This window comes from Capricornis sumatraensis, chromosome X (assembly GCF_032405125.1).
Source record: "Capricornis sumatraensis isolate serow.1 chromosome X, serow.2, whole genome shotgun sequence".
NCBI classification, from domain to species: domain Eukaryota; kingdom Metazoa; phylum Chordata; class Mammalia; order Artiodactyla; family Bovidae; genus Capricornis; species Capricornis sumatraensis.
The window spans coordinates 136,492,324-136,512,183 of record NC_091092.1 but is presented as its reverse complement, the minus strand read 5'-3'; the positions used below and the strand labels follow the sequence as shown (position 1 = coordinate 136,512,183).

At 43.9% G+C, this 19,860-nt stretch overlaps 1 protein-coding gene across 1 annotated transcript in view; it reads right to left on the bottom strand.

Moving 5' to 3' along the window:
• Positions 1-344: 344 nt before the first annotated feature.
• Positions 345-19,860, bottom strand: part of ARHGAP6 (Rho GTPase activating protein 6) — a 536,545-nt gene continuing 517,029 nt past the window's right edge. Inside the window, exons 10-13 of the mRNA XM_068962864.1 lie at positions 16,801-16,898; positions 6,452-6,723; positions 4,287-4,367; positions 345-1,143 (exon numbers count right to left, since the gene is read on the bottom strand). Of these exons, the coding sequence (XP_068818965.1) occupies positions 443-1,143; positions 4,287-4,367; positions 6,452-6,723; positions 16,801-16,898 (1,152 nt within the window). The 3' untranslated portion in view covers positions 345-442. The remainder of the gene's footprint in view (positions 1,144-4,286; positions 4,368-6,451; positions 6,724-16,800; positions 16,899-19,860) is intronic.

The window sequence follows — 19,860 nt, the reverse complement described above, 5'->3', positions numbered from 1 at the left end:
AGAACAGTCTATAGAATCTCATTACTTAGAATAAGTGACTAAAAAATGTGTTCCTTCTGTTTTCTGTGAATATAACATATAGGATTATCATACACAATCTGTTACAGAATATACAAGAGTCAAAACTGAAGACACATAAATACAATTAAGCTATACCAAAGCTAGAATTTTATCTTATACAGAGCCAATGTGAATAGCTTTTAGATCGGACATTAACATACATTTTTGTTTTTGTCTAAAGGCTGGCTATGCAATAGAATCTCATTATAAAGGGTCAGGGTCCTAGGGTGCTCTATCTTTAAGTGTACTGACTTTTGTCGTGTTATTTTTTTTTAAGTGTAAAAGAAGAAAAATAAGTAAGTGCCCAATTGTCCAACACCCACTTTTTCCCCTAGTGAGTGGAAGAAGGCTGTTTGGGAGGTGAGGGGCGAGCGTGGGGGGCTCAGACCAGCGTTTCCGGGAGGGCATCGGGGTTGTCGGTGGACAGGAGCTCCCAGATCTGCCATCGCTCCCTCTGCCAGTCGAGCCAGTTGGGTTCCCCCAAGGTCTTACTGTTCTGATCGCCGGCGGGACTGGGGTAGGCGCTGCTCACTTTCTGCTGGGCGGCCTGGTGCCCTCGCTGCGGCTCGACTGCCTGGCTTCCCTCTTGCGAAGCTGTTCCGGAGCCTTCTTCCAGCCTCCGCGGCCTCCACAGCGGTGGCTCGGCGGCTTGGTGGGCCGGGGATGCTACGGTTGACTTTCCTGGACCAGGATAAGGAGGAGGAGGCCGCTTGTCGTGCCTGGCACCCTCTGCAGGTCTCTGGGGCAGAGGCTTGGCTCTCCTCTGCAGCCAGGCCCCCTCCGGCTCGCTCTCGGCGAGGTCCTCGGCGCTGCTCAGAGTCCACCACGGCTCCGGCCTCGGCCTCGGTGTGGGCTGCCCGCCGCCCTGGATGTGGGGCGTGCTGCAGACGCGGGCCACCGGGGCGTGCGCCCTCGCCTCGGCCGCCGGGCTCGTGGTCTGAGTCCTCCGAATAGCCTGCGCACTGCTGTCCAGTTCTGTGGGGCTCCCCTGCCAGCGGGGCCAATTGGGGGACAGGTTCCCTTGAGACAGGGAGCACGGTCCCGGGCGGAGGGAGCTGCTTTCAAAAATATCGCCGTAGGAACCTGGGAGCCAGAGAGAAGGACGAGAAATGCAATTGGTTTGTAGCCTCTCTCTCGAGGTGCCTTGCCAGTTTAAAAAAAAAAATTTTTTTCTTTTAAAAGCACAGGACATGTTTAGCTGTGGCTGACTACAGTAGAAAACTTCTAGTAAGAGACCTGATCAATGCTTCTTGATTATCAGCACAGTTCATCTAACAGCTTCACTGTCAAATGAGACTAAATAGTCCTGTGCCTAAATTTCTGCCTTCAGAAAGCCCCTCTCTGCCATGCTTATGGAAACTTTTCTGAACCTGGAAGGTAAAAGGAACGTTCTCTTCCTGTTCAGTGCAACTTGCAATCTGGAGGAAACATACATTATAGTGTTTCCATGTTTCTCTTGTGTCAATCAAAGCCGTAGGAATAAATGAATTGAATCGAAAATGCCCCATTTAGTGCCAGAAGGGGAAGGCAGCAGCCCCTGTGTATATTCTACGCCTGCCACTGTGGGGGAGACTGGCTCCTTATTCACCCATCGTCCCCTTTCCTTCCTGGATGATATTTCCCAGCCTCCCTTGCAGTTAGGAGGGCCACATATATAAGGTCTGGCTAACAAATGTGGAGGTGTGATGGAAGCCATTTCTAGGCCTGGTCTAGTAGGAAAAACACCAAATGCACTCCAGCTGTCTGGACTTGCTCTCTTCCCTCAACTTCTAGCCCACAGTGGAGCAACCATGGAAGACTCTGAGGCCTCTAAAGACGGGGGAGCCACTGGCTAGATGGACCTTGAGCTGAGCCCCTGCATGGCTGGAACAGAGTATTCCCACCCCTCATTACCCTGCACAATCCACACTGGACTGCATAGTGAGGATAAATCAACCTGTGAAAGGTTAAGCCACTGACATCTAGAGGATGTCTGTAACCTTCCCTAACTGATACAACTTTCTTCAGGAAATTGAAAGGAGAGCAAAACAGTGTGTTTCACAAGCAAATGAGGAGTTCCTGCGGCGTGTGTCCCTAGGCTGCCTGTCTCCTGTTGATCATTTTGGGAGGAGAGGGGCATATAAACATGTACACAGGGACAGATCAGACTTGAACCAGCAGAAGGAAAACAGAGCAGGATATCTTGGAATAATTTATCCTTTGGGGAAAAGACAGTAAAGCAGTTCATGGGATAAGGTGAGATGCACTTAGATAATGGATCAATACTCAAATACTCAAACCGGAGTAGAGGCCATTACAACAAAAATGCACCATGCTTTAGAAATATAATATGGGAAGTATTACAAAACAATGAAGAAGAGAACACACACACACACACAGGGAAACAATAAAACAATTCACACACTTATATTATATGCCCTCCTCCAGGGGCTCTTCCCAACCCAGGGATTGAACCCAGGTCTCCCGCATTGCAGGAGGATTCTTTACCGTCTGAGCCACCAGGGAAGCCCTCATATTATATATTAACATATATTCCAAATGGATTAAAGAATTAAGGGTTAAAATAATGAAATATTGTGACGGAGAAAAATGTATAGATGACTAATTCGCCAATGCTTAAGTAAAAGTTAAGATTAATTTTGTGAAAGAATTCATAAAAAAGAGATCGAATTACTCATGTAAAACATTAAAAAAAATCCAGATATGCAAAAAGGGAGAAAATGCAAGGAATATCAGTGGCAAACAATGTGATTAAAGGGTTAATGCCTTTATTATAAGAAGAGTTTCTAAGGATCAATTTTAAAAACACTAGCATACATAAATAGCCAATGGCATAAGGATAATCTGTGGGTGAAATTCAGCTGATTAATAGAAAAATTGGAAAATACTGGTGAGAAATACAGGCAAATGATAATAAATACAATTTTGTTTTTTAAAGAAACCCAAATGCAATCCCAGTGATTTGCAATACCAATGAGATTAAAGGGACATGGACAGCCAATGTATCCTCTATGCAATGTGAAGTGACTGTATCTCTGAATTCTTGGATAAGTTCATTATATTTTGACCCACTTTCTTATTTATTTATTTTTTGGCTGCATCACACAGCTTGTAGGATTTTATATCCCCAACCAGAGATGGAACCCAGGCCCCCAGAAGTGGAAGCACGGAGACCTAACTACTGGACCACCTAGGAATTTCCCTATTTTCCCACTTTCCTATTTCATATTTTTAACTGGCTTTCTAAAATTTTGTGAACTTTTTTTACAATTTAAAATACAAAATCCAAAAAGTACATAAAAGAGGTCCCTGACATTAACTTATTGCAACATCACTTAAAAAATGGAAACAACTCAGTGGTCCCAACACTGGGCTATAAACTATGAATAAGCATCCAAAATACTACACAGCCCTTAATGACAGTAATGGGAAATAACTGGAGAATGAAAGGCAAACAAATCATATAAAGGTACACAGTCAGAATGATTATAATTATCTTTAAAAACTCTTGCACATGAAACAAAGTCAAAGATTGATGTACTTTGGTGGAAAGGTATAGCTTTATCTCCTTTCCCCCTATTTCCAGCTGAGAAATGGGATATTTCCTGCCATATCAGTAAACAAGGATGTCACAGCCCTCAGTGATTGCAGCCCTCCAATGTGAGCCACCCTGAAGAAACTCAGGAAAAAAAAGAATACCTGTCATCTAGCAGCAATCAGATGGTGCCCACTTCCTGCAGCCACTCCCTGTGGTGAGCCCTGAGGAAGCTCAGGACATGAAAATACAGGATACTGGCCCCAGGTAGCTGAGGTGCAGATCAAAGAAATGATTTCAGTGAGCCCAGGCTCTTGCATCTTCCCAGACAGGGAGAAGTGCTAAATTCCTTAACTCGAGATATCTGGTTTTCCTTTAATTAACAATAATCTGTTGATACTCAGACTACCTGCCCTTCGTTGCAAACGCCTATATGACCCGGCTCCTTCCCTTGCCTCCTCAGAGCAGTCCTCTCACACTACTCCAAGTCTCCCCAGCTTGAAGTCCTAAAAATTCCCCCCAAATAAAATATAACACTCAACTTTTAGGTTGTGAATATTCTCCCTAAGTTGACACAGCATTTTTCAAATAATATCTGAGAAGCGTGTAATATGATGATAGTAAGGTGAAAAGCAAAGAAAATTAACTTTAAAAGTAAATGCAATATTAGTTTGAAAATATAATCCTTTACCTGTCATTCCTGGGTCTTTGGATCCACTTTTTAATGTTGAATGCCAAGTTCCCCAGATATTGAAAGCCTCCTCTGCCATATCTAGGAAGAAGTGTGAAAAAAAAAAGTATGTAACTCAAAATGAAAACTGAAGATTAAAAATAAATCAATAAATATTTTTATGACACCTCTTCTACTCAAAGTACTTTATTCAAGATTACAATGGATACAAGACAGAATATGATGCAGACCTGCCTTTTAAGAGGCCTATTCCATTTGGGATTCACGAAAAGGCTCTTTCTCTGTGATGGCTGTGGTAGACAGAGAAAGTCATGATCCCCAGAATCTGTGAAGATGGTATAGTGAAAAGGGTCTTGCAGGTATGCCTAAGTTCTGGATTTTGGAATGAGGAGATGATCCTTGATTATCTGTGTGAGCCCAGTGTAATCACAAAGGTCTTTATAAGAGGGAAGCAAGATAGAAGATGCTATGTTGCTGGCTTTAAAGATGGAGGAAAGGGCCACGAACCAAAGAATGCAGACAGCCTCAGAAGCTGGAAAAGGCAAGGAAACAGATTGCTCCCTAGAGTGTCCAGAAGGAACACAGCCCTGTGGACCCATTTTAGATTTCTGATGTCTAAAACTTTATGATAATAAATTTTTGTGTTGTTTTTTAAATCACTAAGTTTGTGTTCACTTGTTACGGCAGCCCTAGGAAATGAATAGAATTGTCATGGGTGACAACAGCTCCAACCGCATCAACATAGAGACAGAGGAACAATGGTTATAGCTTGTTTATCTGGCCTAGGGAATGCTCCTCTGTGGCATCAGCAGAGTCACAGTCCTGCATGTGTTTATTCATACACCCCCCATAATCTGTCTGTAAATATTTACAGCCTAAGGTTCTATCTTAGGTGTTCCCACCATCTCATCTAATCCTTACTACAATCCTGAAACCTAAAAGCATCCTAGGTGGCTCAAAGGTAAAAAACCCGCCTGCCAATGTAGGAGACATGGGTTCAATCCCTGGGTCAGGAAGAGTCCCTGGAGAAGGAAATGATAGCCCACTCCAGTGCTCTTGCCTGGAAGATTCCATGGACAGAGGAGCCTAGCGGGCTACAGTCTGTGAGGTCACAAAGAGTCAGACACGACTTAGCATCTAAACAAACAAATTTGGCAACATGATGATAATGACTATTGCTAGAAGCAAATGTCTACTGGTGCTTCCCTGTGTTCAGCAGTTCATATGTATTCATTCTCTCATTTAATCCTGAAGAGATGTCCCTGAGTCCATTTCACAGATGAGGCAAGTACTTTCACATTTTAAAAAGAAATTTTATGCTTGATGGAAATACCAACTACTGTTTTCACTGTAAATTAAAAGAAATTTTTAAAATTACTTTTAAAAAATTTTAAAAATACTTCTGAAATAAAAATAAAGCTGCTGTGATTAAAAACACCAAAAAAAAGGGAGCCCTTTCAGAGTGACTTTTCAGCGAAAACTTTATATTTGTGATACAGCAGCAAGAATTTGTACTGTGTCTTCCAATGATCAGTTTAAAAGTGTCCTGCGAGTCCTGACCCCGAGGAATTGTTCTGTGGAGGGGGAGTACAAAATCGAACATCCAGTGGTCAAATACATTTGAGAAAAGCTGCAAACCATCCTCTCCCTCCCATCGTGGAAATTCATGGTGCCTGCTAGCAGTGTAAAGATTTTTGAGAACTTGTACAGCAGAGAAACAGTTAGCTTGGTTAACTCAGGCTTTCCCAAATGTATTTGACCATGGAAATCTTCTTTTGCCTAAAAGTCATCATTGCCATGGAGACTTATTTGGAACATGCCTGCTCCTTATATAGTGAGTTCAGCTTGTTCTCTGTATAAAAGTAACAGCAATGGCGGGGTGCCATCTTAGACTAAAAGATATGTACCCAAGCCCACAGGCCAGGAGCCAGCAAGTTCCTCGGATGCTAGAGGGGAGAGACAGCTGGGACTGTCTGGGGCTCACCGAGCTGGAGACTGCTTCCCACCTAGCTGGGTGTGCAGGGACTCGGACCCAGGATCAGTGTTCGGCAGGTTCTCAGTAAATGCTCATTGAATTAGAGAAACATGAAACAAGGAAGGGTTGGAGACCAGGTCCAAAGCGCCTACCCCAGGCCACATGCAATCAGAGGGACTGGATGAATTACCTTTGCCAAGCCTTGGTCCAGGAGAACTCTCCCTCGACTTCGAGGAGGGCAAGTGGCCCACCCGGCGCACACACGGCTCCGGCCCTTTGTAAAGCTTCTCTGAGCCCCCCGGCACCACGTCCTCTTGCATAGCCAGCAGGGAACGCTCAGACAGCACAGGGGAGTTGTTGTCATAAGGGGAGAGGTCTCCGCTGGAGGCCTTGTTGGAGTCTGTGGACGAGTGTCTTCCTCCCATGGAAAAGGAGACTTCTGACCTCAGCATGTCAGGGCTTCTGGCACAAGGAGACAATTACAGGTACGTGAGTGTGTTAGCAATGAGAGACCAGATTCAAACCAGCGGACAGGTTTACAAATGACGGCAGGAGAATGTGTGGACACGGGCTGAAACAAAAAAAGAGTTTCTGAGCAAGGTTCCAAGACTTCTGTCAATCAGGTGAAAGCATTTCTACGAAATGGCCAGCAGATGGCAGCAAAACCCAACAGATGTCACAGGAAACAGCAGGGCGAAGTGATGAAACCCTTTCTTCAAGGTGCATTGTTGAAATGCCAGTTGGATCAATCCCTGTTTCCATTTAAAAATTAAAATCTGATGCTCACTATCTGTTAAATAGGGAAAACTGTAAATAACTCTTTAAATTTCCTCAATATCCTGAATTAAAAATAATTCAGACAAAACTATGAGTAAAACGTTACATGCAGTTTATGGACACCTTTTCTCCTTTCACCCAAATACTAATGTAAATCAATCCATCCTTCCTGACAACAAAGATGACAATGATGATGATGGTGGTGGTGGTGGGAATGACTGTTTTATCGATAAAATGATGGCTAAAAAGATAAACATATGACCGTCACTGGAATCCATGGTATTTAAATACACCTAAAAGGATTCTACAAGGCACGAGTGCTTTTACAAATTGATGTAAAGCGTACTAATGAGCATATCCATTAAGTTTTATATGAGCATGAGTTGTCACAGCAACAGAAATAATGGTGAAAATGTGAGCCGAACAGGAAAACAAGAATATCAGGAACACGACAAGAGTGTTTGAAGTCTTACCTGGGAACATCTGTATTTTCTACTTTCCTCAAAACAGTGGCCCTGACAACATCTTAAAGGGAAATGATCACAGATTGATTAAAAGTTCCCAAACTTGCTTCTGCTGCCCCCCTCCACCCCTCGCCCCACCTCACTTCTCTGGTCTTTACTTTCTTTTGGATTAATTTTTCAAGACAAATCCTTGGTGATCTTATAGAAGGTAACCCCATGCCTGAGCAAGCCCTTCCTAATAAGGGTTCTGTGTATGCAGGAGAAAGGATGCTGTCAGGGGGTCCGGCTTCACTGGGGGCTTGGGCAGGGCTTACTGACAGGGGAAGGCAACTCAGCTGTGACACACTTTCCCTGTCACCAAGGCAGTTAGGGCCCCAGGCACTTTCTGCTGAGGGAATTTCCCACCCACATGGAATAAACAGTCCTTTCCTTGCCTCCTCTTTAAACCAATGACTGATGATCTTATGGGAAAGAGCCAGAGGACAACCCACGAGGATGGTTTTCCAGAAACTTAAGGCTTCCAATGAATGAAGGAAAAATAAAAGGAACTTACTACTTCTGCTGGAAAGTGGAGAAAAAAAAACCGATTTAACTGCCATCATTTAATTGAAGGGGGAAACTCTCTCTGATTCTATGGAAGGAACACAGGACAAAGCAAACGGACCCCTGTCTGTCATCATGGGGTTTGACTCTCACTGAGGACACTCCACTGTGAGAATGAGCAAATATAAGTGTGCTGAACTGGTAGCCACACAGAGCTCAGCTCAGAATCTGGGTTCTGCATTATGACCAGGGCTAGACATCAAATTGCCGGGCTAACTTCAGTTGTCTTTCCCTGTTTAATTGACATTTTTCCAGTCATTAATGAAAGTGTCTTATGTCTACTCGGCAAGAATAAGTCACAGTGTTATTTCGATAAGAGTGGGTACATAAAACCTGCTTTTATGACCTGTTTCAAAGAGAGTCTAGTCAATTCCCTTGCCAAATTAAAATAACTATCTGGGCCACAGATGCTTTGGGGCCCCCTTACAACAGGAAGAGAGTTTTGGAAAGGTCGTATTGTAGCTCATGGAGACCACAATGGTTTGGTCTCATATCTTGCTCATCTGTCTTACAAAACATACAGAAGAGAATATATAGAGCAAAACATAAGCTGCAGATTCAGTCAACAGTTAACGTGCATCAGGAAAAACACCCCATGAAAGAAATTTCTTGAACATCTCAAGTACTAGGGACAGTACTTCTGGCATGGCAGCGTCCCCATCATCTGGGAAATGCATCGCTGGTTGGAAATGCGAATTCGCAGGCTGCCCTTTGGATCTCCTGATGGGACTGGCGATCACAAGCAGGGCTCAGGGCCAAATGAACCCGTGGGGCCCCACAGTGAGAATAATGACTAGAATTTCAAGATGGTGACAGCAGATCATTAAGCCAAATGGGTGCTGCTTCTGAAGACTGAAAGGGAACCTCTCGGGGCAGGGCTTTAAAAGCCCTCCAGGTAATTCTGATACTTGGGGGAAGTCAGATACCAGACCTGAGATACCAAGCCTACCTGCCCTCCCTCACCCTATAGATGTGACTGTGGGCTATGGATCTCCTCAGAGGCAAGTCAGCAGAGAGATCACAGGTACTGGCCACAGCCTCAGCCCCGGCTGGCAGTGGGGGCAGTGGGCTGGTTCTGACTTCAAGCTGGCAGGGCTACAGCGGATTAGAGGAGAGAGCATGCCCATCACAGCCAGCTCCAGCCTGCAGGAGCCAGATCGCTGAATGCCATCTGGTTATGGATCAGAACATGATAAGGGGAGGCGGGCAGGAGGGGCCAAGCTGCCTTTCTCTACTCTTTGGTGTCATTCTCCAAGTCAAGCCACCAAGGTCACCACACCTGTAGCCCCCATCAGGGAGAAACCAGAGAACGAGGTCAGAGCTAATCCCTGGGGGTGGAGGCGAAAGCAGCAGACACAGCCCATGGACCTCCTCAGTGGGGCTGGGGTCATCCCCAGAACATGGGCAGGTGGGGAATCCCTCTTTCCCCAGCCAGTGTACTTAGCCACGGAAGCTGATGCAGGTTGAGTGCACATGGCAAACAGCTTGGGTTAGCCTCTTATGTGAAGCAACCCCTTGGCCTGGGAGAAGCACATAAGTTGACATGTATATAGAATTCATTGTGTGGCAGCAACTGGATGAAGTTACTGTTAACAACTCTGATCACACGTTGAGAGAGAACTGAAATAAATGAGGGGATGGTGACATTGCATGGGGTCGAGACTCTGAAAATGTAATTGATAAATACTGTTTAAAATCATGGGCTTCCCTGATAGCTTAGCTGGTAAAGAATCCGCCTGCAAGGCAGGAGACCCCGGTTCGATTCCTGGGTCGGGAAGATCCTCTGGAGAATGGATAGGCTACCTACTCCAGTATTCTTGGGCTTCTCTCGTGGCTCAGCTGATAAAGGATCTGCCTGCAACGCGGCAGGCCTGGGTTTGATCCCTGGGTTGGGAAGTTACCCTGGAGAAGGGAAAGGCTACCCACTGCAGTAGTCTGGCCTGGAGAATTCCCTGCACTGTATAGGTTAAAATAATTCAAAATCAATAGTAAAATGCCTTGTTTTATGCTTACAGTTGGTGGCTCTTTTATATGTTCAAAGTATTTCCTATTTATCATTTTGATTTCTCAGCAGAGGTCAGTAAGGTGGTGGCCAAATTTGCCCAGGAACCCACACCCAAGGGTTATTTTTCTACATGTATGCATGTGCGCTCGGTCGTGTCCGACTCTCTGAGACCCATGGTCTCTAGCCCGCCAGGCTCCTCTGTCCGTGGAATTCTTCAGGCAAGAATACTGGAGTAGGTTGCCACTTCCTCTTCCCGGGGATCTGTCCAGTCCATGGATCAAACCTGTGTCTCCTGCACTGGCCAGCGGATTCTTTACCACTGGGCCACCTGGGAAGACTTGTCTTTTCACACGAGAGCCCACCAATTAATGAAATGAAACAATTATATTTACTCCTCAGAAGTCTCACTATAATATTGGCAGTTCAGAGTTTTCAAAAATTTTAGTGTCACTCCATTGCTTTATCATTAAATCAACTGGAAACAAATCCAGGACCTTCCCTGTAAGTATCTTTGAAAAAAAAACAAGACAAGTTGTCACTGATATCTTCTCTAAGATTTGCCTCCTAAGCTGATTCACCTCTCGGAAGACAATTTTAAGTTCAGCGCTCCAAGTAAAGGGCTAAAATATTCATGTGTTTATTTACAGAAAATATTTACTCTAAGCAGTGAGAAATCGTTGAGAGGCTCATGGTGTCCTGTCTCTGTAGGTGTTGGAATTTCATGGGTTGAGGTGGGGAATGCTGAGTGGATACACTGCCAGTTGACTGGGTTTGCCTCCATAACTGGAGAGCTTTCCCATGAGCCCTGAAAGCCTCGGGACCATCCACAGCACGCATGGCCAGTCTCGGCCAACCAAACAAGCATGAGATGGACACGGAGAGCGAATTGCTTTCTCACCCTTAGCTGGTCCTTCCAGGTCAGGGTGTAAACACGCTGGCAGGGTACTGTGGGCAGGCCTGCACTGCAGCTGGAGGCACAGAACTCGTTCTGTGGATAGACGGAAAACTCCGGTTCAATCACCGGAAAGTGGCCGGCCCGGCCCCTGGCTGAGCGACCTCAGTGAGAAACATCCTTGGGGATTTCAAACTTGCTTTGGTTTCATGCTTGGCTTAGCCGTGAACTGATAAACCTCCGTCTGTTGGAACTCAAAGCACATAACCATCATCGACACTGTTCATTGTAATGGGAAAGGAATCCACTGCCACAGTCACTCTGGATTTATGGAAGATTTTCACATTCATCATGTTCACTTCTGCAAAACATCCCTTATGCAGAATCCTAGGGACAAAGGCAGCCCGCTCCAAAGAGAAGCTGACATGGATCCACACTCCCACCAGGAGACAGACATTAGAACTTGCCCAGGTCTCCCAAAAGTTGTGTTGCTATTCTGTTCATTGTAGATCTTTGGCGACAACATTTGTTTTTAAAAATTGCTACATTTAATTGTTGTTCATTTTGATGACTGTTTTAGCACATCCTTAAAACTTGCACCTCACTTTCCTCACCCTAGTCCCAGCCCTGCTCTGTTCTGTTGCAAATGCCTGTGTTGATCACACCTTGTCTTCTTTGATTCAGTTCTCATCCCCTATTTCCTTACATCCCTAAATCAAGGAGGTGGGGGGGAATCTATTCCAAGTATCTTTGAAAAAAAAAAAGAGCCTATAATTCCAATAAATATACCAGACAAGCAACTAAAAAACTAGAAGTCTTGCCTTTTTAGTAATAAAAATCTCTTCTAATCTCCTCTTGGCATTCCATTTTGGTTGAAGCCAAAACTGTAAGTAGACAAGCACAAGAAAAAATAATGAATCCTCCTTTCACTCCCCCAGTTCAGTTGCCACAGACAGAAGAGGAAACAACTCAAATGGAAACATGAAATTCCCAAATATTACTAAATGTTTCATCTTTCAAAACAGAAATTATGATGAGTATGTTCTTGTTCTTGGTTTGACACTCTTTTGAAAATTTACTTGTCCACTCCAAATAAAATCTTATGCAGTTTCCACGTGGGGCACAGGAACCTAAAACCTTATTTAGGTATGTGAATTGATGGCACAGAACAGAAGCTTCAGGAAATAAATCAAAGAGTCGGAAGAGAATAACGAGGGAGCTCGTGCATATCACTGCACTTACGGAGTTCATTTTAGAAGCTACTGTTGCTTTCCATTCTGTGGTCTTCCTGAAAATCCTTTCCATTCTTGCCTTTTATAGCCCTTGTAGCTGAGTTTTCACTAAATAAAATCTTCAGAACAAGAGTTCTGTCCATTTCCATTGCGCCACAGCTTATCCAGGTCCTCCAGCTCATGACCTGCAAACGGAACCACTTCCTGTCCCTTTCAAACTCTACCTGGCCTGATGCGATCAGGCCACCTTCCCAACTTCTGTGCCTTTTGTTCTCACCCCTCTTTCTATTCCAGAACCATGCCACCATCCCGATGCCAGTTAGATCAGGTGGGCTTTGCCTTTTCCCAGAGTGCCACAACTTAACACGGATGGGTTCTCTCGCGCCACGTTGCCTTCATAAGTTGCTGTCTCATGGACAGCAAGGCAGAATCTAGTGACACCCCACTTAAGACTACTTACACCTACTTACCAAATCCTACTTTGGTAAGTAGTTATACATGAACAGAATGATGAAATGCCAAGCAATGTGATAATGATCATTAACGAATACTAAGCATTTATTTAAAGCCAGATACTGTTCTAATAGCCAAATAACTATAAAGTTAGTACTTTTTCCTCTTTTTATTTTTTCGGCCGCATGGCATGTGAGATCTTCGTTCCCTGACCAGGGATCGAACCTGCACCCCTCCCCCCGCCCCCCGCCCGCCCCGTATTGTAAGTGCTGAGTCTTAATCACTGGACTGCCAGGGAAGTCCTCATCCCAGTATAACTTTTTATCTCTAGTTTACAGATCAGGAAACTGAGACAGAGAGAGAAATTGATTTACCCAAGACAGCACAGCTAACTAGAAGTAGAAATGGGATCTGGACTCAGGCAATCTGGCTCTGAATTCAAACCTCATGACCAGCGTTATGTATCATACAAGCATGTGCTATTGATGGGTAATTGGCATGCCAGTGTTGCCAGCATTGGGGTACTGCAATTTGTCAGCACTGTAATCTATCATGACCACGATCTCTCATCACTCTAACTCTTCACCACTCCTTCTTGGTTTAGGCATCACCACTAAGCTTGCCATTTAAGGGCTTCTGCCATCTGTGCTGGCTAGCTTTTTTTACTATGTCCCCAGCCAGCTGACATATTTACTTTTATGACCAGGCCCTGGCTCAAGCTCCCCAAACATCCAGGCCTATTGACAACCTCTCCAGCCCTACAAAGTTCCCTTCAAATCCTTGCTCTTCTCAGAAGCTATCCATGAGACAACAGGAAACATTTCTTTCTCTTCTCCAAAGTTCATGTGGATTTATGGTCTGGAGCACTGGTTGCCTTCTCTGTCAGCACAGAGCCCCCTTTGGAATGTAACAAATCACCTAACCTCAACTCTCTGGATGACAGGAAATATGTAGTGTCTACTGGGGCAGCTCTCAGCTGGCAGTTCTTAGCCTGGCCACTTGGGAGAGAATCACATGGGAGCTTTGAAAATCCCGGTGTCCAGACTGCACCCCAGAATAAGTAAATCCAAATCTCTGGGCGGGGGGGCACCCAGGTGGAGGTATTCTTCAGGCTCCCGAGGTGATTTGAATGGGGAGACGAGGCTGAGCACCAGGGACCCAGCACATACCATTTGTCCCTTGGAGGCCTACTTCAACAAACCTGCAAGCTCTTAAAGATGTGAGTTTTTATAAATAGGATGGATAAACAAGAAGGTCCTACTGTAGAGCACAGGGAACTATACTCAGTATCTTGTGATAAACCATGTTGGAAAAGAATCTAAAAAAATGAATGTATATGTATGTATATACATATATACGTACATATGTGCACAACAGAATCACTTTGTGGTATGGCAGAAATTAACACAACGTTGTAAATCAACTATACTTCAAAAAAAATTGAAAAAAAATTGCCTTGAGATTTTAAGCTTTTGCTCCTCAAAGTGTGGACCCTATCACAGTACCATCTGAGGGTCTGTTAAAAATGCAGTTTCAAGGCTCCCTCCCCAGATATACTGATTCAGAGAGTTTTTTAACAAGAACTCCTGGCGATCCAGACGCACAGTAAAGTGGAGAAGCACGCTGTAAAGCCTGCAGAGACCATCTACAGCGCGAGGGTCAGGACTTTCAAGCCTCAAACGGCCATTAAAAATCCATATTTATTTGCTAATGTATGTATTTTCATTTCCCGGCAGCATTATCACCCTTCTGAGCTGCTGTTTGACCTGTGTCCAGAGGGAAAAACTGAATACTCCTCCTTACTTAGCCAGTCTTCTCCCAAAGACATTTTCCATGCTCCTGTGACCTCACGGTCCTTTCCTTGAAGCCCCGTCACTCACCTAACATCTTGGAATAGGGTCAGCTTGCCTAGGCCTTGCAATTCTTGTTCCTATGGGGACAGGCAACAGAAGAGGCTAAACCACTCTACAGCTTGGGATGGGCTTAATATGATTCCTCCTCTTCCTAAGATTAGAGAAAGAAAGGCCCATTTATTGGTGTTTATATGCAAAGAGTGTACCTGAAAACCACAGAGAAATAACTTCTATCACCTATTCTGCAACATATAATATTCATATACTTTTAAATGCCATGTAAAAGCAAGAAATTCGGCAAGTCAAAATCAGTGTTTTTTTTAGGTGTGTGTTTTCTAGCTTTCCCACAGAGAAGTGGTTTAAGGCAGCTTAACGGGGGATTCACAAAGAGAAGGCCACAGTGTCTGGTCTCTTGCCCAGGGGAAGGAAATAAGTAAGTTCCTTTAAATTCTGGTGGTACAAGATCTACTGCGAAGAAAAGCCCTGTGTTAGTTTAAATTAGAATCTACACCTTGATGATAGCTGGGTATCTCGGGAAAATTTAAGAAAGCCTAATTCTCTGATATGAAAAGCAAGACCATGAAATGCTAGCCCATGTATATAATTTGAATTAATTTTTATTCTCTCCTGGCTCTTAGGGCTTGAATCTAGGCAGAATGTCTTACTTGAAGCAGAAATTATCTTGATAATGATCGGCACAGAAATGGATTTTAAAAAGTGCTCTTGAAAGGATGATCCACTTAAAAATTCTTCCCTGCTCTACAGGACATAGAGTGAAACTGAACTGAGCAGGGTTATGAACGTAATGACCCAGGAAAGAAGGAGGCCTGAACAATGTGCAATTTCTTTCCACCAAGTTTCTGTAAAGAACATAATTTTTAAATATTTGAAATAGTTTTAAATGAAAATTAGTACATCAAATTCAACAGCAGTATAAAAGAAAAATTTAATGCATGTCCATCTTTCCAAGATACCACTGGATAAGACAGACCATTACAGTATTTATGTATGACTAAGAGAGAAAAGGCTATGAAGACACGTCACTGATTATAAAATTAATCTCAAACTTATGGATACCAAGGAGGGGAAGGGTGGGATGGATTGGGAGATTGGAATTGACATATACACACTGCTATGTCTAAAATAGATAACAAATGAGAACCTGCTGAATAGCACAGGGAACTCTGCTCAATATTCTGTAATGACCTCTATGGGAAAAGAGTCTGTAAAAGAGGGGATATGTGTATATGTGTAACTGATTCACTTTGCTGTACACCTGAAACTAACACAACATTGTAAAGCAACTATACTTCAATAAAAAATTAATAAAAAAGATTAATCTTAATTTCAGAGATTATAAAACCTGGGGGAAAATGTGTCTTAGAATTGTTGAAATTCAGTAGATTAAAAAGCACACCATAAATGATACTTTCACGAAGGATCACAACTTTTCCTGTCACAAATTTCGGGCTTGGTGCCTTGATGGCAACATCGCTCCTGGTTCATGATGCAATATTGTCCCCTTAACTGGCTTTGTTAAATGTTCGGCACCCTCCATACACTCTGCCTCTATAGCAAATGGTGAAGAGAAATCATAAAATCTAACCAGCGGGAAAAATTCCGTGCTTCTCCTTTGGGGGAAAAAATGGTGGCAAACCATAGCCTACAGGGAGGCTGGTATTTTCTTCATTGCAAACATGCAGGCCTGTGGAGACCAGTGTGCATTTCTGTCAAAAGGATGCTAGCTATAAAGAGTGGGCAAGTCGAGAGGGTGAACATGTCTCATTTCAAATGGCCACCTAGGCCTTGGCTGAGGCCTGTCCTGTGGTTTGGTGATGCACCTGTCCCACTGGTAAGTTATACAGGTAAGATGCATCCAGGCGCATCCTTGGGGGCTGCTAAGCACAGTTTTAAGGACTGTAGAAATGGAATCACTGATGCATATCACTGTCAGTTCCTGTGCTTCCTGCCAGTGTGATTTAGTGGCTTTTTTTTTTTTTCTGGTAAACACAGTCTCAAGGGGCTCGAAAAAGACAAAAAAATGAAACAGAAAAATCCCCAAAGGCAGTTTCTAATTTGACAAGTCAATTGGTAAGACAAGGATTTTCTTTTTAGGGGGACAGATCAGATTTGCCAGGAAGTCACCAAAATTCCACTCAAGTCACCCTGTGTGGAGTTATGTAAACTTTTCTAATTCTTTGGAAATGGAAATAGACATCCCCAAGATGATTTGAGAAGATGGGAAAACGAGCATACTCACGAAGACTGGGAGGCCTTCCTTCTGAGTAGATAGTCCACCACATCCGGATCAGTCTCTAACAGGCTGATTAGCACTTCATTCTGCAGATCCGGGGGAACCTGCACGGACCAAGTGTCGAGGCATAAATAAAACCGCTCCAGCAAGAGGCGAACTGTGGGCACTGGCAGGCTGACAATAGCGTCTAAACGGATGCCTCAAAAGTTATCTACAGTCTATGGGGTCGCACAGACAACAAAAGTTATAAGAGAACAGAGGGATTTGTTGGTTAAAACTAAATCTACACCAACCTATGCAGCCAGTTTCATTCTTAGAACAAACTGAATGATTACCAGAGAGTCATACTCACTGGGCTTCCCTGGTCGCTCAGACAGTAAAGAATGTGCCTGCAATGCAGGAGACCTGGGTTAAATCCCAGGGTTGGGAAGATCCAATGGAGAAGGGAATGGCAACCCACTCCAATAATCTCGCCTGGAGAATTCCATGGATAGAGGTACAGTCCAGGGGATCACAAACAGTTGGACATGACTAAGCAAATAATACTTTCACTTCACTTTCATATTCACTACTCAATTCAATTCAAGTGGGGTGAACTGTCACTCCACTCGTGACTGGAGATAGAGCCTAACCACTTGGAACCCTCTGTTGCTTGGACTCGATTTTCTTGACTTTGAATAAGCAAAATATCGTGGTTAAGAGGAATGGTGTTCATAACTTCTTGTCCAAATGGGGACACTTTCTAGAGTTCATATGTATAACTATGCCAAGACAAGAGGCAGAAATGAGGACTATCTTGGGCGGTTCTGGAACATATGATTAGTTTATTGGGCCAGATCCTGCAGCCAGAGGCTGCTTGTGTCTGAGTTCCAGTATATGGCTGTGGGGCTTTGGGCAATGGATCTAACCTTTCTAGGTCTCAGTGTTCTCATCTGGAAACTAGAAACAGTAAGAGGACTCACCAAAAAGGCTGATTGACGTGGTGATGTAAAGGACGCATTACCTGTTGAGAACTTAGAACAGCACCTGGCAGATAGCAGACACTCAAAAAATGCCACTACTACATTTGCAGACGTCACTTGGCCATTCGGTGCCTGCCTTCACTTGTTTCTTGCATCCTGGTCTATCAACAATCAAGAGCTTTTGCTTCACAATGGGATGAGGCATGCCCTAGAATGTTATAGATGAGCATCATGGGTTTCTCTAGGCTTAATCCTCAGGGCATGAGAGAATGGCCTTCCAATCCTAAAGCACTCATGTAGGACTTTTCTAGAAAACAAGATTGAACCTGGCTCCAATGGTTTACTACTCTGTAGATGCTCAACCAAAGGAAATTTCAACTACTGAGGGAAAATACATTTTCATTCTGATTCTCTCACATGTGGGCTTGGAGACAAGACTCTTAAAAACTGTGGGGACAAGTCTTCTGAGAGTAAGTGGTTGGTGGAAGAATTTGCCTCCTGCCTCTTGCAGAACTCAATTCATCTTGAACTCTGGAAACAATTTTATTAAGAAGAACAGGGATGAGAAAGCAATGCTTTCTCAAAATGCTTTCTCAAAAATGCAATGCTTTCTCAAAATGCTTTCCTCCTCTCATAAATTCGTTCTTCCTACTTCATTCTGAATCTTCATTAATGACATTGCCAAACCCTAGTCACACAGGCTAAAAAGCTGGGTTGGACTCAAGCTTCTCTGTGTCCTTTCCCCTCCACGTTCAGAGCCAGGAAACCCACTTGATTTCATCTCCAAGATGCCTGTTACTTCTTCCCTCTCTTTTCCATTCCAGCTGCAATGATCCAAGTTTGAGCCCTCATTATCCCTTTGGAGTTCTCATCTGTTAGCCATTACCAGCTTTCATTTCCCTGACAGTCACATTGCAAGTTCCCTCTGGAAAACTAACTGCTCCCCAACTTTCACCTTGAGGGTGAGGTGTACCTTCACCTAAATCAATGATTCTTTCATCCCCAGACTGAAGCATGGGTGCTTGAGTGATGAGCATGCGACTTCGTTAGAAGCAGTGAAAAGCTGTGAGAACTTCCCGGGGACTTTGAAGAGACAGGATACAGGGCCTGAAGATAGTGCTGACAACTGAAGAAACAATTCCAAGAAATGGAGAGAAAGAAAAAGGGGTCTCTTGACATCATTTGAGTCCCAGGTAAAGCCATGACTAAGCCACATTTGCTCTTGGATCGTTCAGCTGTGTGAGCCCCAAAATTCCTTAAGCTGGTTTGAGCTTTTAATCGAAAACAAAGATCCATCTTAGATGAGCCTTTGATACAACAGCTTGCTAACCTGTTGTTGTTCAGTCCCTCAGTCATGCCTGACTCTGTGACCCCATGCACTGCAGCATGCCAGGCTTCCCTGTCCTTCACTGTCTCCCAGAGCTTGCTCAAACTCATGTCCATCGAGTCAGTGGTGCCATCCAACTAATTCATCCCCAGTTGCTCCCTTCTCTTCCTGTCTTCAATCTTGCCCAGCATAAGAGTCTTTTCCAATGAGTCGGCTCTTCGAATCAGGTGGCCAGAATACTGGAGCTTCAGTTTCTAACTTGTGTACTCTCTGTTTCCCTTAACACGTATGTCAAATTTCTTCTCTGAAGAAGAAATTTGTCACAATGCTCTGATCAAGACACTTGACCAAAACCCTTTTTAATCAAAGCCATCTCCTCACTTGCTTGCCTCAAAATCTGTTTCCCATCTCCGCCCCCAGCAGTCATACCCACACACATTCTACTTCAGTACCATTGTGCATCTCACTCTGACCTTTTCCCACCTCATCCTTTTAATTCATTACATAAATATTTGGTGAATGCTTCCCGAGTGCCAGGCACTGGATTCTGGGATTCAGCGACAAACCAAACAGACAAGAATTCATGTCTCCTTGAAGCTGACAGTGAATATGGGAAGACTGGCACTAAAGAAATAAACAGAAAACATAGCAAGGATCACTTGGAGAAAGATAAAGCCAAGACAGGGAACAAAGAATCCTGGGTGGGGGCGTGCCATTTAAATGGGATTGTCAGAGAAACTGACATTTTAGCAGAGAATGGAAAGGAGGAAGGAATTG